The following is an 18,710-nucleotide window of genomic DNA, read 5'->3' as shown; positions in this document are numbered from 1 at the left end:
GCCTCCTGTGGGCACTCTGAGGCTGCAGTCTCCATCCTCAGTGCCACAGAGCAGGGATGGGCTGACATCCCCAAACCAGGGTTTAACACCAGCACAGTGGAAGAAGATGGGAGTGTCCCCACACAGGGAGCTCACCAGAAACCATAGCTAAGCCAAGTTACCACACAGCATCCGTTGATTGAAGATAGTATTTTCAAACTTCTTGACCATTTCTCTATCCCAGACCTGGCTGCAGGTCTGCACTGCCAGTGAATTTGCCTGAAGCAAAGTCACACTCCAAGTGCTAGCAGAGGTGGAAACTGCACTGCTGACACCACACACATGGTTCATCAGGGAAGGCTTGTCAGCAGAAATTGAGGTTACAGCCAGCATTTACATAATGCCAAAACTACTCTGCTACCCCACCTTAGGGCTGTCTGATAAGGCCACATAAGCTGGAAAAGACTTTACAGGACCTTTAACCAGCTCCAGATCTGCCAGGCAGGTGGCTCCTCTAACAATGCCATGCCATCAGACAGGGCACAGAAGCATTCCTCAGTGGTTCCTGCAGGAACTGCAAGCTGGAGCTGCCAGGTCTTTGCACCATCCCTCACTTTCCCATCCAAGGCTGTGAAACCCATTAACTCCTTTAAAAATTCATTTCTTTATTTGCTGCAGGAAACGGGTGATGCCTCAGCATTATCAAGTGATGAGAGGTTGTGCAGGATTGGCAGCGTGTGTTAACTTACCCAAAATAAAACCCAACCCTGTACATCAGCTCTTGATGTGCTGGTCCTGCTGCTGCCAGGAACCCAAAGCCCAGCTCTCCCTGTTGCCAAAGCCAGGCTGCTCTAGAGCTGCTGCAGCAGCAGAAGGGAAAGGGGGGTGGTTGGCAGCAGAACTGACCTCAGCAGAGGGTCATGGGCCCTGGCTCTGGTCTGGGCTGGTCAGAGCACTCCAGACTGCCTCCCAGTGCTGTTGCCCCAAGAAGATGTGGGATACCCAGTGAAGGCACATCCCCAGGGACAAGCAGCTCCTGTCAGTGAGGGGCTCTGTCCACAGGGCTGTGCCACCACCGAGGCAGGAGGTGAATGGCACCACAAAAGCACCCAAGGGATTTTACCTGCCCATAGGAGGATTTGGTCCCTCCTACCCCCAGAGACAGCTAGGGGGAAAAAATTCTCCAGGTGGCTTTGCCAGGTGCCAGGGGGAAAGATGAGTGATGAAACATCACATTTTCTGATAGCCAGAGTAAAGTCAGTAGGTAGTGCATGCACTAAGCTATAGCAGAGGGACTTGAAAATCCCCTCATCAGACTTTTCTGCATTGGAAAGCACATAAAAGGAGCAATTTTACATCTTCCTCTGAAAAGAGAGGCTCAGGCCCCCTCTTGTCCCCTAGGCTGTGTCCAGGGCCCACCAGGCTCCCTGGGGCTGGTGCTCACCTCCCCACCACACTCCCATTAGTCACCCCAGCTGGCAGCTCACCTTGCCCCTGACAGTTTTGCCTGGAACACAATTAATTAATTGGTTTTTCTGGCCTGCCTGCTCGTGTCCGTGGACAAAGAGGAAATAGTAATTGCCATTAAAGATAGGAAATGGTTTTAGCAGCGTCAGGCACCTATCAGCATCCAACTGCTTCGCCTGGGGCTCCAGCAAAATGCAGTAGAAAGTGAGGCTGCATTTCCCCTCTGCACACGTGGGAGGGTGAAATGCAGCGATGCAGAGGTCCTGCCACAGCCATACGTGCATCTTGCACCTTCACATGCTTGTCTGCCCTGCCTCAGGCTCTCACACACAGACGAAGGTCAATTCCTCACTAACCCGCCACCCTCACCCAGAACAAAGTCATCAAGCCAGATCTGTCTGCAGACAGGAAGCCTGCAGATATTTTCAACCCAGCTTACTAACTTGTTTGGGAAACAAGGACCTTGGCCATGTCCTTCCACCTAGATCTGGCTTTGAGGCAGTTATTGATGGTTTAACCCAAGTTTCACATGGGTAAATAACTGCCACATACTCTCATGCTTTCCAGGCTGCAGAAACACATTGGTTACTCCAAACCACAGTAAAAAAAGAGTTGCAATGCCCTAGTAATTACCTTCAGATTGTGGTGTAACAGATGAGCAAAGGCTTATCTCAAAAGATAAGCCTTTTTGACCTTCTGGTACTATTTCCTGTTAGAGGCCTCCATCCCTCCTAGGTGTTTCCCAGATTTCAGCAGATGGGAATCTATCAGCAGTGCGAAGTGCACAGAGTCCTCAGGTTTTATCAGTGAGCTGAGAACTCCACTGGTCTCTGTGTCACCAAGAATATCCTTGAGCTCAGGGCCATTCTAGGCAGCATTCTAGGTCCTTTACCACAGCCAGGAAAACATGCACCAGTGATCTTGATGAATTCAAATTACATCATCTAAAAATGAGGAAAACCATTTGGGCACCCAAGCAAGGAGACAGGCCTTTAACCTTGGCACAGAGTTCAAGATGTCTTAGAAAAGCAGGCAGATTCTACACTAAACAGATAGAAAACACCAATAAATGGTCATCCTCTACCTAATGTTTCAGTGTGGTTTTATCTAAAATTTTAATACAAAGAAACATGTAAAAAGAAAGAAGAAGAGGGACATATTTGCCAAACCAACAGGGATTTGCCCATGAAACAAAGGCTCAAGGCCACATTTTGCCATTTCCATACCCCTCTGAAAATATAACCCTAAGGCACACAGGGACCTGCACTTCCCACTGGGATAAAGAGTTCCTGCCTTTCCTTTTCCAGAAATCACAAAACTAAAGATTGTGATCCCTCTGGGTATGAGCAGGAAGAGCCCCAGTGTCAGCACTAAGTTGCTGTGCCTTCTCTTCTACCCTGTTATGACCTCTAAGCAGCACATATTTTCCTCAGAGCAGGACAGGAAACCTGGGCAGGGCCTGGCTGGGATGGCAGAGCACCTGCCCAGAGCTAAAGATCCAAAGCTCAATAGCTGGAGCCCAAAAAACAGCTGGCTTCCTAAAAACCATGCTCCAAAATTTCTGGATGAACACCTTCAACCCTCCACAACCTCCTCCACGTGCTCCACAGATCCAGCAGTCAGACACAAGGAAACACTCCTTTTGATCCTGCTCCAAATGAGTCCCTTATTCCTTATTAATAAAAGCCAATTCAAATAGTAATTAAAAGCTTGTTAGAGGGAACCTTCAGCCTCTGCTCAGGCTCAAAATATCAATCTATAAAAGAGATGCCCTGCAGCAGGGCTAGACTACCCACAGCTGCATCACATCCCATTTCTCCCTTCCTCTGCCTCATCCTCACCTGCTGAAGGAGTTTTGTTGCAGCTAATGACAAAGTAACTTCATTTCTTGAAAAGCCTCGTTTTCCCAGGAACATGTCCCCCATCTTCCCAAATGCAGGCAATTGCTGGAGGAAAAGCCCCCACAGCTTCCAGATATCCTCAGTAACCTCAGCCAGATTCCTAGCAAAGGGCTCCATCTGTTCAGATACTCCATGCCACCACTGGTCCCTCTCTCTGTCCACTCCCAGGGCAGTGTGGCAGGTCAGGGTGTCACACAGCACGAGCTAGAGCCCCTCCCAAAGCCACCATCACCATGAGCTCATACAATGTCTTCCTCAGACTCATCTCCAGACCCCCGTTGCCTCAGGGAATGCTGTCCTTCTTGGCAGCACACTTTGTACACAAAGCACAGGCCCTGGCACACCTGGGAGCAGAGGGGATGGTGGCACTCAGGAGGGCAAGGGCCAGCATGCACACAAACCATCTGCAGCCACCCACAGCCAGAGATGCACCACGGGGATTAAGAGCAGGGACAAGCCACAGCTTGCTGGATTCCTGCAGGCCAATGGCAGCTGTCAGTGCATGCCCTGGTGCCAGCTGCCTCCTCAGCTCTCATTTCCCATCTCCAGGCTAAGTCGTGTTATCTCAGCACTGGCTAGTGGCCATTAAACCTAGTCCCAAAAGGGTGATTTCTCACCTGGTCCTACACCCACACTTTCAGTGATTAATGAGCACAAAGCAGCCAGGCAGACCCCAAGTCAACCCAGGAGAGCAGAAAGCAGCAGTGAAACTGAGCAAAAAGTGATTCATGCAAGGATCTGGACTTAAATGCAGGTGGGGAACAAACAGGATGGAGGGGTGTAGGAGGAGGACACAGATGAGCTTGGTCAGACCAGTTAGTGCAGGCAGGACCCTGATGCCTTTTGCAGGGGGAGGATGTGGGAGTGATGCTATGGGAACTGCTTGGGAAAGGCAGGACAAACCAGCACTTCCTCCATCCTTGGCACAGCACCATTTTCTCAGTACTAGCAGAGCTGGTCTGAAGGGGTTTTGCCAGGGTTGTTCAGATCCTGTCCCAGCCTCAGGAACCTGTTTTCAGGTGCTCTGAGACCTCGGTTTCTGTTGGGTCTGTCTACGTTCCAGGGATGGATCAGAGCAAGAGTTTAATTTGTGACTGAACCTGGGGCAGGAACAGCTCCCTGCCACAAAGCACTCTGCAATCCCACTGCTGAAAGGTCGCTTCATTTCCCTGCTTTAGTCAAAAAACAAAACCCAAAACCAAACAACCCCCCACACTTCCTCTGCAAGAATTAATCTGCCAGAGGATGTGCTAATCTGGATCTCTGGAACAAATTCAACTCTTTCTCAAGTGTGATTTGCAAGCTCTGAGGCGTTTGCACTTTGGTATCCGGCCACAGAGAATCACAGAACCATTTCCAACCAAAAGCTGGAAAATACCTTTAAGATTACTGAGTCCAACTGTTAACCCAGCACTGCCAAGGCCACCACTAAACCCAGTTTTTAAGCCCCAAAGCTGCTGCTGAGGCTCCTGAGCTCAGGGGTGGTTTACTAAGCTGTAACATGTTGGTAAGGACAGGGAGAGGGCAGGGGACTTGCAGGCACTGCCACCATGCCCCAGGCACAGCCTGTCCCCTGAGGGCTGCAACGAGCTGCTGACAAGGGACATCCAGCAGAGACAAGCCCGTAGCACTGGGCCAGGCTGCACCACTTGGGCTGATGCTTTAATCAGAGCTAAATCTGGGTTCTCTGCTGTCACCTCACTGGATGACCTTGGAAAAGTCAACTGGGATATAACAGAAGCTACATGGAAGAGGATGGCAAAGCAAGCCATGGTCTCAGGATGAAAAGGTACTTAAAAAGTCACTTATAAAGGAATTTACCAAGACAAGTGCTTGGCTTTCCTACCCTCAACAGACACTGAGTGACCCCAAAAAGCAGTTTATCACCCCACTCAGTTTATAGTAAACATCTTGCTTCTGTACATGCAGCTTATTTTAGACATTCATAAAATATGTGTCCAGTGCATGCCGAGGCTGAGCTTGCTGGCAGGAAGGTGCAAGAACCCTCCTCCATTCCCATTCCTGCTCTCAAGCTGCAGGCACTGCCCAGTCTCTGAACACCCCTCCAAGCCCCATTGCTTTGGGCAGTAGTTCTGTGTCCCCCCAGCCACACTCCTGACTTTCCTCCTGGACCCTGTGGCTGGATCTCCCTCTTCAGTGACTCCAGAGAAGAAGTGGGCTGCTCATCTCCCTGCAGAGGTGCCCCAGCTACAAGCTCTTACTGAAGACTATAAATATCATTATTTGCATAAGATAAACCTGAGTTTGTGAAATATAAACCTCTTCCTTTGAGGTGAGCTACATAAATGCCCCAGGCTGTTGTGTCTCTTGGCATAAAGGACTAGCTGTTCTTGCAGGGAGCAGCCAGGAGCCCTCATGCCAGCAGCTGTTTGTCCCCCATCAGAGCTGAGAGAAACTGAGGCACAGAAGAAGGGAGAGTCACTGTGTGACCACTCCTGGTCTGCTGCCATAACAACAGCTACCAGGGCAGCTCCACAACAGCCAGGGAAATCCAAGGTTTGGACGCTGATGTCTTGGGGATCACTGGAAGAAGAAACAACATTCAGATATGAACAGGAGAGATTAGCTTATCAGGGCAGATAGTGACTGCCAGAGAGCGGCTGGAGAGAAAGAGTGAAGCAGGCAGTTGTTCCTTGTGTCCTATCCAGGGCACTCACGTCCTCAGGTGCTCCACAGGCTGGTAGAGAGAAGCACCTTTGCACTCTTCACCTGCTCCCAACAAAAGCACACTGTTTGCAACAGGCACTCAGGTGTGGCTATTGCTGTGAACTCCAATCCTATTCCCAACCCTGCTAAGATGGGATGATCACATGTGTGTGAAAATCTGCCCGTGTTTCACAGGTGTCCCAGTCCTGTCACGTTCCTCAACACCAGGAGCAGTTTGCCTGAGAGCATCAAGCCCATAGGAGCAGGACAACACTCACCAGCCCTCCACTTTCACACCATCCATCCTATCTCGATACCTTGGAAGGGTTAATTCCCGGGCTTGCTGTGCTGCTGTTGCTCCGTGTGGCACAGCCGGCTAAGCCAGAGCTGGAAAAATCTTGTTCCTTTACCTGTGTAGAGGAGACAGAGAGGAGGCAGTGAGGAGGTCGTGTGGCACCTGCAGCACATGCCCAGGGTCCTTGCAGCGACTGTGCAGGTCAGACTGCCCAGTGGAGAAGGTGTCCTGCAGCCTGGGGCAGAAGGTGGACGGAAGCCATGGGGTCTGCAGCCCCATGGAGAGTCCTCCCCCATAAGCAGGCAGCCAGGGAGATGTGAGGGGAGCCAGGAATCTGCTGGACAAACTCAAAAGCTGGACAGAGCAGCTGGGAACAGAGAAGAGCTATGCTTCTGCCTTTTTTTGCAGGTTTGCTGTTGCCGGGGAGAGGTTTTAGGCTGTCATCCAGCTAATTCACACCACAGAGACAAGCACTTGAATTAGTTGCATTATCTGCGCCCAGCTACACTGGACAAAGGATTAAAGTGTGCTGAGCACCACCACCGTGATTTGCATCTCAGAGCCCCTTCCCACGGGCCCCCTCTCCTCCCAGCCTTTTTTTTTTTTCCATTTTCTGGCTGTGAGCCAGCCAGCATAAGAGCCCTGTTTACAGAAATCATGCCTAGGTTAATATTGCAAAAGACTCCATCAAAGCCTGTGGTTGCTGCAGAAGCAGAAGGGTCTGACCGTGGGCCATGAGCTGAGCATGGGGATGAGCCGCAGCCACGCGGCACCGCCCTTCGCTTGACAAATTCTGCTCTCAGCCTGAGGTACGAAACTTTCTGCCACCATGGCATATTTGAATTAGTGAGCAAAATCAAACTGTTATTAATTTTTAAAGCTGCGGGCAAAACCTCAGTGCAGCTGTTGTTTTAGGGGAAAAACCACTATTTGAGTGCTAAGTAAATATTGCGCTGTGCAGTGACCCTGTGGGCACTTTTTGTGAGCTCATCCAGCTGCCAGAGATTACTATTTTATGCATGTTTATTCATGTGGAGAGGATGCGGAATGCTATTGCTATACCTTTCTGTCAGTCTCAGAGAAATCCAAACTGATCTCTCAGAAGCTCTAAATCTAGAGAGGTAAAGCAAAAGCCTATTTGCCATCACTGAATTCTAACTAATTAATGGTTTTTTAAATGTTTTTCACCACCAGTACTTTGTATGTAGGTGTAGTTTTCCTGAAGGCTTCACACTGAGCTCTGCTGTGACACACAACACTTATAGGTTTCTATTTTACTTGGCATTTGCAGCTTTTCCTCCTCGGCATGGCAACTGAGTGACCTTAGCAATTGCCACCAAGGGGACTCCATATGATGAAAGCAGGTGAAAGGGAAAATAAGGGCGGAACTAGGTAAAGCCAATTCATACCTCAGAGGAGGTGTGGTCCTGTCCTCTACCTGGCTGTGGTCACAGTCTTGTGAAATATAAAAGGAGAAGGCAGTGGTTTCTTAAACAATCCGGTGCCAGGATCCTGTAGTGAGAAGGAAGGGAGGTGCTGGAAGAAATGCAGAGCAAGAAGTCAAGAGTGTCATCTGGGAAAGGTGTGGGACTCACCGGTGCTCTGAGCCTCAGGAACACCATCAGCTCTTCCCTGAAGGCCTGTTTGCTGGGCTGAGGGTTGCATGGTAGCTGCACTCCCTTCCCCAGCAGACTGGCTGAGAGGAGAACGGAGCTATCATGTCCCAAGGAGAAGCAGCAGGACGCGGCCCTGCCAAGCACCAGGACCAGGGATGGGCATGGATGGTCCTGCTGGCTGCAGTGGTGCTGCAGGGGCTGACGCTGGGCTTCCCCTCCTGCATCAGTGTCTTCTTCACGGACCTCCAGCACGAGTTCCAGGCCAGCAACAGCGAGACATCGTGGTTCCCGTCCATCATGGTGGCCGTGCTGCACGGAGGGGGTGAGTGATGGCAGGGAACGGCTCCTCCACCTCCTGCCCTTGTGCTCTTGGTGGGGGGAGGTAATGAGGATCCTTTCAGCCTTTCTTTAAGGCGAGTGGTGGAAGGGACTGGCTGTTTGGCAGTACACAGCATTTCTAAGCCACTTGGATCCCACAGTCCAAAGCTAAATGTCCACAGATTCCATGCTGTCTCAGAGTCAGCCAAGACCCTTGGTCAAAGAAGGCAAATCCCTTTCTCAGCTCAGATTTTCCAGATCAGCAAGAACATAGTTATTTCTCACAGAAGCTCTTTGAATAAGCCAGCACATAGTGCTGGAGCTCGGCTTTCTTGGTTCATCTCGTCCACCATGAGAGCACATCTCCTTCCAAGTGCCACATGACAGCTCTGTTCTTGGTGGCTGAAGAGATGCCAAAAGCTGAGCTCCTTGGTGCTGCCAGCTGAGGCAAAGCCTCAAAAGCAGCTCCTCGGGAGGTGGCATGGAGTGCACACATACACAGGCATCAGGGTGGATGTGAGCAGGGCTGGATCAGTGCAGAATGTGGGTCAGACAGCACCCCGTGGCTGCAGGGCTGGAAGGAGCATTGTGGATGGTGGAGTGAACCACTGGTTTTCCCCTCAAAAATATATGGGAACAGCACAGGGCAGTGGTCCCACATTCCACACACAGATGTGTGGATTCTCTTTCTGCAGAGAGAAAACCAAATCCCCAGCAGCTCAAGGACTTGCCAATGAGTGGTCTGTGCTTTGTGACCCATACAAATCCTGTGCTTATTTGATAAACTGACAACCCAAACCCTACCAGGCAACAGAAGGAAAATTCCCAGTGCTGTCCATGTATCTAAGCTTATCCCTGAGTTCACTCCTGCTCCCTTCCAATGCTGGTGAAAGTTGACAGTACATTATAAAGCAAAGAAACAACCCCAGAGCCCTGAGTCACGCTGATGTGAAGGCTGTGGCAGGTTCAGTCTGTACCCTGCAGGATACGGCTGGCAGCTGCCCACATGGAATTGAGAGTTTGTACTTTAGCAGAAACAGCTGGGTCCAAGATGCAGACAGAAAGAGATGTCGAGGGAAGGGACAAAGGGAGGAATCTCCACTGAGAGCCAGCAGAAATAAAGCAGTATCCTCAGGGCTTGGAATTTGGAAGCTAATGGGCATTCCCCATCCTGCTTTCCAGCCCCTGTGATCCTTCTGTGATTAGTGGGAACAACCCAACTGGGACCTGCTGGCTCTGGGAAATGGTCTCAGAAGCAGCTTGGTCCCAGCATGTCCAGGAAGGACAGCTCTGGCAGTATCCACAAGAATGTCAATTATCCTGACATTTTTAATGAAGTAATTGTTGTGTAGGAGGCTAGAACCACTGTAAAAGGTAATGCAAAGACAGCCAATACATAGATCCAAAAGTTATAAATTAGATAAGGAAAGAATAGCCTCGTGTTGATATTCACAATAGAATTTGTGAGGGCACAGCCAGACAGTTGTACTTTGCTTGCCAGTTATGTCTCCTGTTGCAGGGTGTTAGAGCACAGGAGGGCTTACTCTTTCCCTGAGTAGCAGAAGGCAGCAGTAACATAAACCAGAAGGAAAAAAAAACCAAAATAAACACAGATCAAAGCTTCCCTCAGGCCAAGCTCATATGGCTTTTGCTGCAACTTCTGACCTCCTTTGGAGGGGGCCAGGCTTTACTTGATTCAGGTTCTCCTGTTACATTTCAGCACTTAAATCTTTCCCAAAATTGCATGCTGCTGTCACCAGTATCTCTTAAAGGTGCCACTCTCTTTTCTTCACCTTTATTCTTTTTAATTCAGAGGAATTGAAGGGGAAAAAAAATATTTGTTGCAAAAATTGGAAGAGGAAGGGAAACAGGCAGATCAGCCTGTTCTCAGAGCAGCCAGTACTGGGAGAAGGTTCCATGCAGGAGAGCTATGGAAGGAAATGGGGAAGGGCACAGGGCAAACAACAGCTCATAACTCAGCCAAACATATCCCATTAGCGGTGCTACGTTCCTAGGTAAAAGCCATTAATGATTATTTTGTTATAAGATAATTTGAGAGACCTAGGGTGCTACACCTGTGTCCAAAAGGGGATTTCAGGCCATTACAGGCTCCTGCTCCTAGATATCCATGCACACGGAGCACTCTGCACTAACTCATACAAATGCAGCACTTTTGTTGATGTTATTCTTGCAAAAGAAAGCACAAGAGCCCCAGGCAAGTGAGAAATAACATTTGAAACCCAGACAGCAACTAACCAGGAACTAATCATGACAAACCCTTATGGTTTTTAGAGCAAATCACATTATTTTATAGTGTTCAACTTAAGCCTTCTTGGGCTAGTTAAACCATTAATGTCTTCAGCAGGAGGAAAAATAATCCAGTCACATTTGCTGGACACTTTTTCAAAGGCCAGCAAAGTCTGAGGTGAAAATCTCCCAAGCAGATCAAAATACAGACAGCTGCACTCCTAATTTTAATAATGTTCCACTGTTCACTTGACTGTGTGGATTTTATTTCAAACCAGATGTTGATTTAGGTCACAAATATGCCACAGGTTATATTCCCTACACTGACTGACTCCCAGTTCTGCAGCTTACAGTCATTTTGCATTTGCTTCCATAACCTTAAGTGTTCAGAATTAGGAAAAAAAAAGTTAATAAAACCTGAAAAACCTTGAGGATCCTCGAGGGAACAGGAAAAGGAACTCTACCTTCAGATCTTCTTCTCCCAGAGCATGCAGAGAGAAGCATCTTCCCACTGGTGGGCTGCAGGTGTGAACTAATCTTTCCCTGCCTCAAAATGAAGAATGTTAAATGTCATTAACAAGCAAGTAATTTATCATAATCTCATGGAATTCACCAGAAGTCCATTTCCAAGGGTTTTAATGCAAATCCCTCACATCCTACTTGATGGTCGAAATCCCAGCAGATCACAGACTTCACCTCAGCCAACAAGCTGGCCAAGCACTTGGGAGGATCACAGAATATATTTTCTCTTCCTGTCTCCCCCACTACATTAAGCTGCCAGGAAAGCCTTCAGGGTCTCTAGACTACATCATTTGATAACTGCAGCAATGCAGCAGGTACAAAATACTTCCTTCCTCCCTAACTGCTTCCCTTTTCCTTCTCTGCTCCCAGGGCCCCTCTGCAGCCTCCTGGTGAAGCGGTTTGGCTGCAGGTTTGTGGTGATGCTGGGTGGGCTGCTCAGCGGGCTGGGAATGGTGTCCAGCTCCTTCTGCAAGTCCATCAGCCAGCTGTACCTCACTGCTGGCCTCATCACTGGTACGTACCAGAGAGCAGGGAAACTCAGCTGCTGGAGATGGGAAATGGGAGAGCCCCGACTAAGTGGTCACATTTTTCCACTCCTCTGTGAAATAGGAGAACTCAACAGCCTCCCAGCACAGCAGAAATCCTACAGCCACTAGACTTGGCCTTCACACCCCTTTAGCACACACCTCACCCACTCAAGCTTGCTGGGAAGTGCTTCTCTCTGGAAAAAGCTACAGGTCTCCAGAGGATAAAATGGAGAAAAAGAATGTCTGTTCTTTTTAGTAGCTTCTCAGCCTTTTGTCTTTAAAGAAGGGAGGGGTTTTGTTGTTTTTCCAGCTTGGAACATAATGTGTTGGGATAATCTTCTCAGGTTCCCTGAGCTTGTATTTCACCACTCCCAAACTGGGGGAGAATGGAGACATCTTTTTTCTAACAAAAGACCTTGTTGGTTTTGAACAGAAGTAACAGATGGGAACTTTTCCTCCCAAATATTTCTCTTATGTAACTGACGTTCAACTCTTGGTTTTTAATAACACTCTGAAACCATTCCTGCTGGATCTTGCAAGTTAAGCAGTGGCCACTGCATAGAAGAAAAACAAGCAGCTCCATGAGCCCTGATAAAAGCTTCAGGAAAGCAGCACTGCTCATTGCATGTGGTATAAAATCCAAGCTTTTAACGAACAATTCCATAGCTGCTTTAGGAGTTGCAGTGTGTCCCAGAAAAACATCAGTTTAAACCAGTATATTTACTATACCCAAGAACACAAATAGTTTAATTTACACATAACATCCTTCTTCATCCCTGGTGTGGGGTTTCTGAGTATTAATCAATCCCTGGGGGCTGTGTGGCCTGGTAGGTCAGAAAATGCTTCAACAGTAGATGAAATCATCTGTGGGGTACACCCTGAATTTGGGCTCTTTTCACCTTTTAAGACAAAAAAGAAGGATCATTTATTCTCATCTTTAGGTCTGGGATCATGTTTCAGCTTCCAGGCAGGAGTGACTGTGCTGGGCTACTACTTTGTGCGGTGGCGAACACTGGCCAACGCCGTGGCCTCCACCGGCGTCTCCCTCGGCTTCACGCTGTGGCCGCTGCTGTCTCAGTACTTGCTGGATGAGATGGGCTGGAGAAACACCTTCCTCATCTTTGGAGGAATACTACTGAACTGCTGTGTCTGTGGAGCCATCATGAGACCCGTTCAGCTGGCATCAGGGTCACTCCCACAGTCTGCCAAGCCCGAAGAGGAGCCAGGGAGCAGAGCAGAAGAGGCACAGCTGTCCAATGGAGCATCTCCTCACCACCCCACACTCCAGCAGCACACCCAAAGGACAAAATGCTTCCAGGTGCTGCAGAAGTACCTGGCTTTTGACATCTTCTGTCAAAACAAAGGTTACCAGATTTACACTATTGGAATAACCTGGATGATGATGGGGTTTGCCTTACCCCATGTCTACCTTGTGCCTTATGCCACCCACAACGGGGTGGAGAAACACAAGGCAGCCCTCCTCATCTCCATTATTGGCTTAATCAACATCTTCATCCGCCCTCTCACAGGGCTGCTCTCAGGACACAGAGTCTTCACAGGAAGACGCATCTACCTGTTCAGCCTGGCCACGCTCCTCTGCGGGCTCAGCAACTTCATCTGTGTCATTTCAGCAGAGTTCAGTGTGCTCATCCTCTACTGCGTCATCCTCAGTGTAGCCATGAGCGGCGTCGGGGCGCTCCTCTTCCAGGTGCTGATGGATGTGGTAGAGATGGACAGGTTCTCCAGTGCTCTAGGGCTCTTCACCATCCTAGAGAGCATCACCCTCCTCATCGGGCCCCCGCTCACAGGTGAGAGGGGCCATGAAACCTGGCTAGGGGAAAGGTGGTGGCTTGGAAACTGGTGACAAGTGTTTGGGGGCATCAAGAAGAGGAATTAGGGAGTTTCCAGACCCATGGTGTAGGTGAGTTATGCAAAGGGAGCAGTATAAAAGGTAGGGTTGGAAAAGAATTGTCAGCCTCTTTTGACAGCTGGAAAGTAATTTCTACAGCTGCATCAAGATCACACTGAAAAAATTACTCACTTGGTATGTGATCTGGTACATATGGGAGCATGACAGCTTTTTTCCAGTGGCAAGAAGCCAACAGGAATAACTATGAACTTTTTCATCTTTTTACCAGTTTGCATTGTTTTATCCAAGAAGTCTCAAGAAATTGTGAACATCCCATTAAATGAATTATTTGTGTTCACAATTATTACCAGTCCTACATTATTCAAAAGCCCCATAGTAAAAGCTTCTGTTCAGTCTTCTTTCCAAGTTCTGGAGCATATTAATTTTTCTCTGGAGACAAGAAAGGAGCTAGTTATGACTCTCAGTCCAATAAATTATTCACAGTTCACTCTAAATGCCACTAAGTGACCTGTCCAAGACACACCTGCTCCTGCAGTAAATTCAAAAGACCAACAAATATCAACCAGAGCATGTCAGCCTCAGTTCAGACTTTAGTTCTCTTCTCCAGACAATGAATTGTGGCTACTCAGCAGGAAAATTATGTCTGGTTCAATAATGTGGTGGTAACATGCAGTGTATTTCATGGTACTCCCTGGCATTAGCATGTCAGTCACTTTTCTCAAAGAGAAAAAAGGTCCCTTCTTGGTGATCTCTAACAGGAGCAGCAATTGGCCAAAAAAAAAGCACAGAAAAGCATCTCCATTTCTGTTTGTAGTCCTAAAATCTGCTACAAAAAAGTACACCATGGAAAGAAACATCACCAATCTTGACTGAAAAATACAAGTAAATAAACATTATTCCAGTATTTCCACATTGATAAGCAGCCTATGGAAAACATCATATATTTGGCCTAAGTATCACTTTTCCATCTCTAATATTTGTGTTAAATTACTCCCTTGATATCTCACATTTCTAAATGGTTTATATTGAGGTCACTTAATGTTAGTCATAATCTTACTGTGCTGTGAATTTCCTTATCCTTCATTAAACAGGATTAGAGACAAATGTTCAGTTTGGAGACCTTACTATGTAAATTTCTGAGCTATTTCTCTATCTAGTTGTTCTATTTTCTGCCCTAGGATGTAATATGGTCACTCATTTCAAAAGCCTCTAAGTGGCAGTGGCACAAGGGTCCTCTGCTGAGCAAATGAAATAAAACAGCAGGTTGGGGAAAAAATTCCAATTTCCTTTCTTTCCTGATTTCTGTGTGTATTGAGAAATTCTTTCTACAGAAGTATCACCTGACTTGTGACTACAAATAAAAAACTAAACAATCACTAGAATTCAGAGAAGAGGAGAGAACTCATCAGAGAATGCTTGTCTTTTGCATATGGCAGTTTGCTGAATGATTCAGGTTTAATGTTCATGTAAATGAATGACTTTAGTGTGCCTCTTCTCTTTGGCTAAGCTATGACTTCTATTTCAGGTCTCCTGGTAGACATAACCAGTGATTTCCGCTACATCTTCTACAACTCCAGCTTCTTCCTGATATCTGCTGCATTATTTATAGGGCTCAGCTTCTGTGCTCTGGAAAAAAAAAACAAATTGAGAGAGGCTTCCAAAGCACATTTGGACAATCCCTCCACACATCAATACAGTGAAATGTCAACAGAACCAAAGGCTGTAAGTCAATCCCCTCCAGCAGTTCAGTACATCACGAGCATATGAAAATAAAGATGGGGGAAAGTGCAACACCTTGACGTGGTCTGTACAAAGCAACACATGGCCCAACACTGACGGCAGATCAGAAAAAAACCAGTCTGCTTTCCACTACTGTCATCTTCTTTTTGCACTTGCACTCCACAGGGCCTTGTCAGACTCCAAGACAGCGATCCACACCACGGGCCCAGCCCAGAACCCAGCACCAGCCAAGGACACGAAGCACAAAGAGATCTGAGCTCTCCTAAATCAAACTATGGGGTAACAGCCATGGGACCAGCACCAGGAGACAAAAGCTGGGATAGCTCAATTGGGTTAAGTCACAACCTTTAAGAAGTCACTGGAATTTCACAAGCACATTCCAGTTGGAAGTGCTGCATAACACGTATTAATGGGTAGTTCTTCACAAAGAAATATTGTTGCCTCATCTGAATATACAATTTTGGTGCACAGGCTTCCTATTTGCTTCGCATGTTGGGGGTAGCAAGTCAAACACTTTCCACAGGAAGTGTGTTATTATTTTCCACATCTCTAAATATTATACAAAAGCAGCTGTGTGGGTTGTAGAACTCAGACAAATCTCTAGTAAGATCAACTGCTTTCTCCTATGAAGCATACACAGGACAGTTTCAAAGCCTCAAAATTCAACTCCAGAGCCTCAAAAAACCCCAAAAAAACAACCCACCATGCCTTGGAGTGCCTGCTTTGTATACTTTAATATATCATAAAAGAGGATTCATGGCTCATGTAAACACACTTCATCATTAACTGGAACCATTTGGGGCAGAGAGGGTGATATCAGACCTAAGAAAAAGGATATGTATCCTTTTATAGGGCAAAATACAAAGCAACTGCAGTTCCTCTTCGTGGAGATCAGTTCAGCTCTTTAGTCTTAGACTCTTGAGCCTAATTACACCAGCATTCTCATTATAGAGAACTTTGTAGAAATATAACTTATATTTCTTATAAGCACAAGCAGAACTTAAAAAGAAATCTGTGGGGAAAGCATGCAGAGAAAAGCCATTGTTGCTGACTTTCTGTCCATACAGCCTCGACTGTAAGTGGCTTTCTCTGCCACATTCCCGGGATTTAGGCTTGTCACTGCTCAGACAATGGCTGCAGCAGCCTCAGCATCAGCTCAAGATGCAAACTGTTCATATTCTGTGTCATCCCTGATCTGACAGATGCAGATAACAGCTCATGAAGCATGTGGATAAAGATAACCCAACACACCAGAACAAGCAAAAAGATGGAAGCACAAAATGGGAGTGAAATGGAAGAAGTAACAGCTTTCAATGGAACTGCAGTGCCTGTCTAAGAACTGTTGTATCAAACTCTGCTGCAGTGCTTATCTGGAGAACTGCCCTATCACATTCCTAGTGACAAACCCACAGCTTTCATCAGAGCTCCCCAGGCAAAACAAACAAACCAGCTTAAAAAAACCCACTCTGGATGAAACCACTAGAAAACTGACTCCAAGGTCTTCAGAGACTACAATGGCTTCACAGGTGGCTTTTACACAGAAGGGGCATCAGCCCTTCAGAAGGGCTCCTGCTCCCACAGCTCGGCATCTTCTCCAGTACTGTCCTGGGATTACAGACCCAGGAGGATTTGCATTTCCTGATCAAACCTATGCTTAAATAAGATGGTTAGGGGCAGATATACATATCTGATCTCTCATCACATGTGTTTGTTATGTAATGCTTACATGGCCCATAACTATGAAGTAAACAGGGACTGGTGCTTCTCAGCTTACCAAAAGAGACTTCTGTACATTCCTAGGAAATGAAGAGGCTTTCTCACAAAAAAAGCAATAAAAAGGGATTAACTCCCAAATTTCTTCTAGCTATTGCAAATAAACAGTTAAGCAGCTGAACAGGTTGCCATTTTCTTTGTGTGTAATTCTTAAATTTTAAATTCTGTTCACCTTTCTACAATCCCTCTCTGTTTTCTTACAGAAATATGAGGTTACATGGCCCCAGATCCTCCCACTGCTACAAATGTCCTGGGCAAAACAGGCAAGATATGGTGTGAGCTACAATCCCCCAAAATTTCTCACAGGAAACAAAGGTTAGGTGAAGGAGCAATGGAAGGCACCTCCTGCATGGAGCCAATTGATCCACCTGTAATGCTTTTGTCTTGGCTGCTTCGTACAAAAGGAAATGTACAGGGCAAAACCAAAAATTCTTCACTAACTGAAAATGACACAGAGATCAGCTCCTCCTACACCAAGGCAAAGATACCTGTTTTGATCATTTCTTGATTGTGCAAGATAATTTAGGATGGAAGGCGAGTGCAGTGTTTTCAGAAGTGCTTTTTGATCCTCCCAGACTTATCACTGGCGTCACTGGGACCCCAGGTGCAGAGAGAGGTTTCTGGGAAGAAAAACAACAAATTCACAAACCTGTTATTTTACCATTTCTCAGGTTGCTGACTGAAACCTTTCTAATAGAACTCAAGCCTGAAAACAGGGTTGTCTCCCCTGGTTACTTTCCACAGACCCTTTAAAAGTAATCCACAACCCACAGGTTTGAAGCAAATCCTCAGCAGACAAGAAGCAACATTTTATGCTGTGTTTCCACAGGTAAATACGATGTCTTAGTTCCCATAACAGAGAAAACAACCCCCCTCCTCTCCTTTCCATGAGTCTCCTCTCCCATGTGCGTTTCCAGCCTGAACTCCAAGCTGCCTTGAGCAGGAGCTTGGCAAAGGATACAGGAGAAACCTGAGCATGCCACAGAACAATAAATATTCCCTCTCAGAGGGATCCTACAGGTGCAGCAACACTCAGCCCTTAGGAATCTTGGGGACCAGAAGGAAAGGAAAGTGATAAAAGTTGCCCCATTAGTTTAAGGTCAGCCCTTCACACAAGGCAACCACACCCTCACTGAAGCAGAAACAACTGAAGGTGTTTCTTTAACACCTGCAAATAGTAAAACAGCCCTGGCTTTAATTTGGGATGAACACTAATAACTCAGCCAGGTTACAAATATCTGAGAAATAGCAGAGCCACAAAAGTTGACCAGAATTAAATGTTCCCTGCTCACCCTGTCCCCTCTTGCCCCTCCCCTACCCCCTTTATCATTGAAGATATTCTGACCATTGCAAGATAAGCATTTTGGCTAGAAGCACCTTTCCTCACTGAAATGAAACATTCACACTGAGAAATTCACACTGAAGTATTGCAAGATCATGATCCTTAAAAGCCTAAGATTCTCTGCCAGGGTAATACCTGGGAAAGTTTAATATTAATTATTTCTATTTAATAGCAATAAACACCAAATAAAGGTTGCAGCAATCTTACACACTCTACGATACCTCTGAAGTGTAAAATCACTTAATTTAAGAGCCTGGCTTGCTGTTTGCAGACATTGCTAGTAGCTATAAGAAAAGAAACAACTACTAGAAATTAACATTTCCTGAATTCTGGCTTCAGTGTGCTATGGAAGTCACCAGAATAGTCCCTGGAGCTGTGACTACCCTGGCTAGACCAGCCCCTGCTCTGGGAATTGCTCTGGCAAACAGCAAGCGCTTGGAGCACTC

The 18,710-nt window shown here is 46.9% G+C and overlaps 1 protein-coding gene across 2 annotated transcripts; it reads left to right on the top strand.

The window, feature by feature from the left end:
* Nucleotides 1–7,040: 7,040 nt before the first annotated feature.
* On the top strand, nucleotides 7,041–17,029 carry SLC16A5 (solute carrier family 16 member 5). Of its 2 annotated transcripts, XM_039715849.1 has the most exons (5): nucleotides 7,041–7,118; nucleotides 8,001–8,247; nucleotides 11,382–11,525; nucleotides 12,481–13,347; nucleotides 14,935–17,029. In XM_039715849.1, exons 2-5 carry the CDS (start codon nucleotides 8,028–8,030, stop codon nucleotides 15,174–15,176), a joined length of 1,473 nt encoding a protein of 490 aa, XP_039571783.1. In that variant the 5' UTR covers nucleotides 7,041–7,118; nucleotides 8,001–8,027; the 3' UTR covers nucleotides 15,177–17,029. The 2 variants fall into 2 exon arrangements, with proteins under 2 accessions (XP_039571783.1, XP_039571782.1); XM_039715848.1 differs by lacking the exon at nucleotides 7,041–7,118 and having other exon boundaries at nucleotides 7,833–8,247.
* The last annotated feature ends 1,681 nt before the right edge of the window (nucleotides 17,030–18,710 follow it).

The sequence above is a fragment of the Passer montanus genome, unplaced genomic scaffold (assembly GCF_014805655.1).
Source record: "Passer montanus isolate IOZ18808 unplaced genomic scaffold, ASM1480565v1 scaffold35, whole genome shotgun sequence".
In the NCBI taxonomy this organism is placed as follows: domain Eukaryota; kingdom Metazoa; phylum Chordata; class Aves; order Passeriformes; family Passeridae; genus Passer; species Passer montanus.
This window is presented reverse-complemented; position numbering and strand designations above follow the sequence as displayed.

Bases quoted from the DNA above. Each gene is read 5' to 3' on its own strand.
- SLC16A5 (XM_039715849.1), top strand. From the start codon at position 8,028: ATGTCCCAAGGAGAAGCAGCAGGACGCGGCCCTGCCAAGCACCAGGAC. The intron at 8,248-11,381 runs GTGAGTGATGGC...CTCTGCTCCCAG, and splicing joins GGCCGTGCTGCACGGAGGGG to GGCCCCTCTGCAGCCTCCTG. The intron at 13,348-14,934 runs GTGAGAGGGGCC...CTTCTATTTCAG, and splicing joins CATCGGGCCCCCGCTCACAG to GTCTCCTGGTAGACATAACC.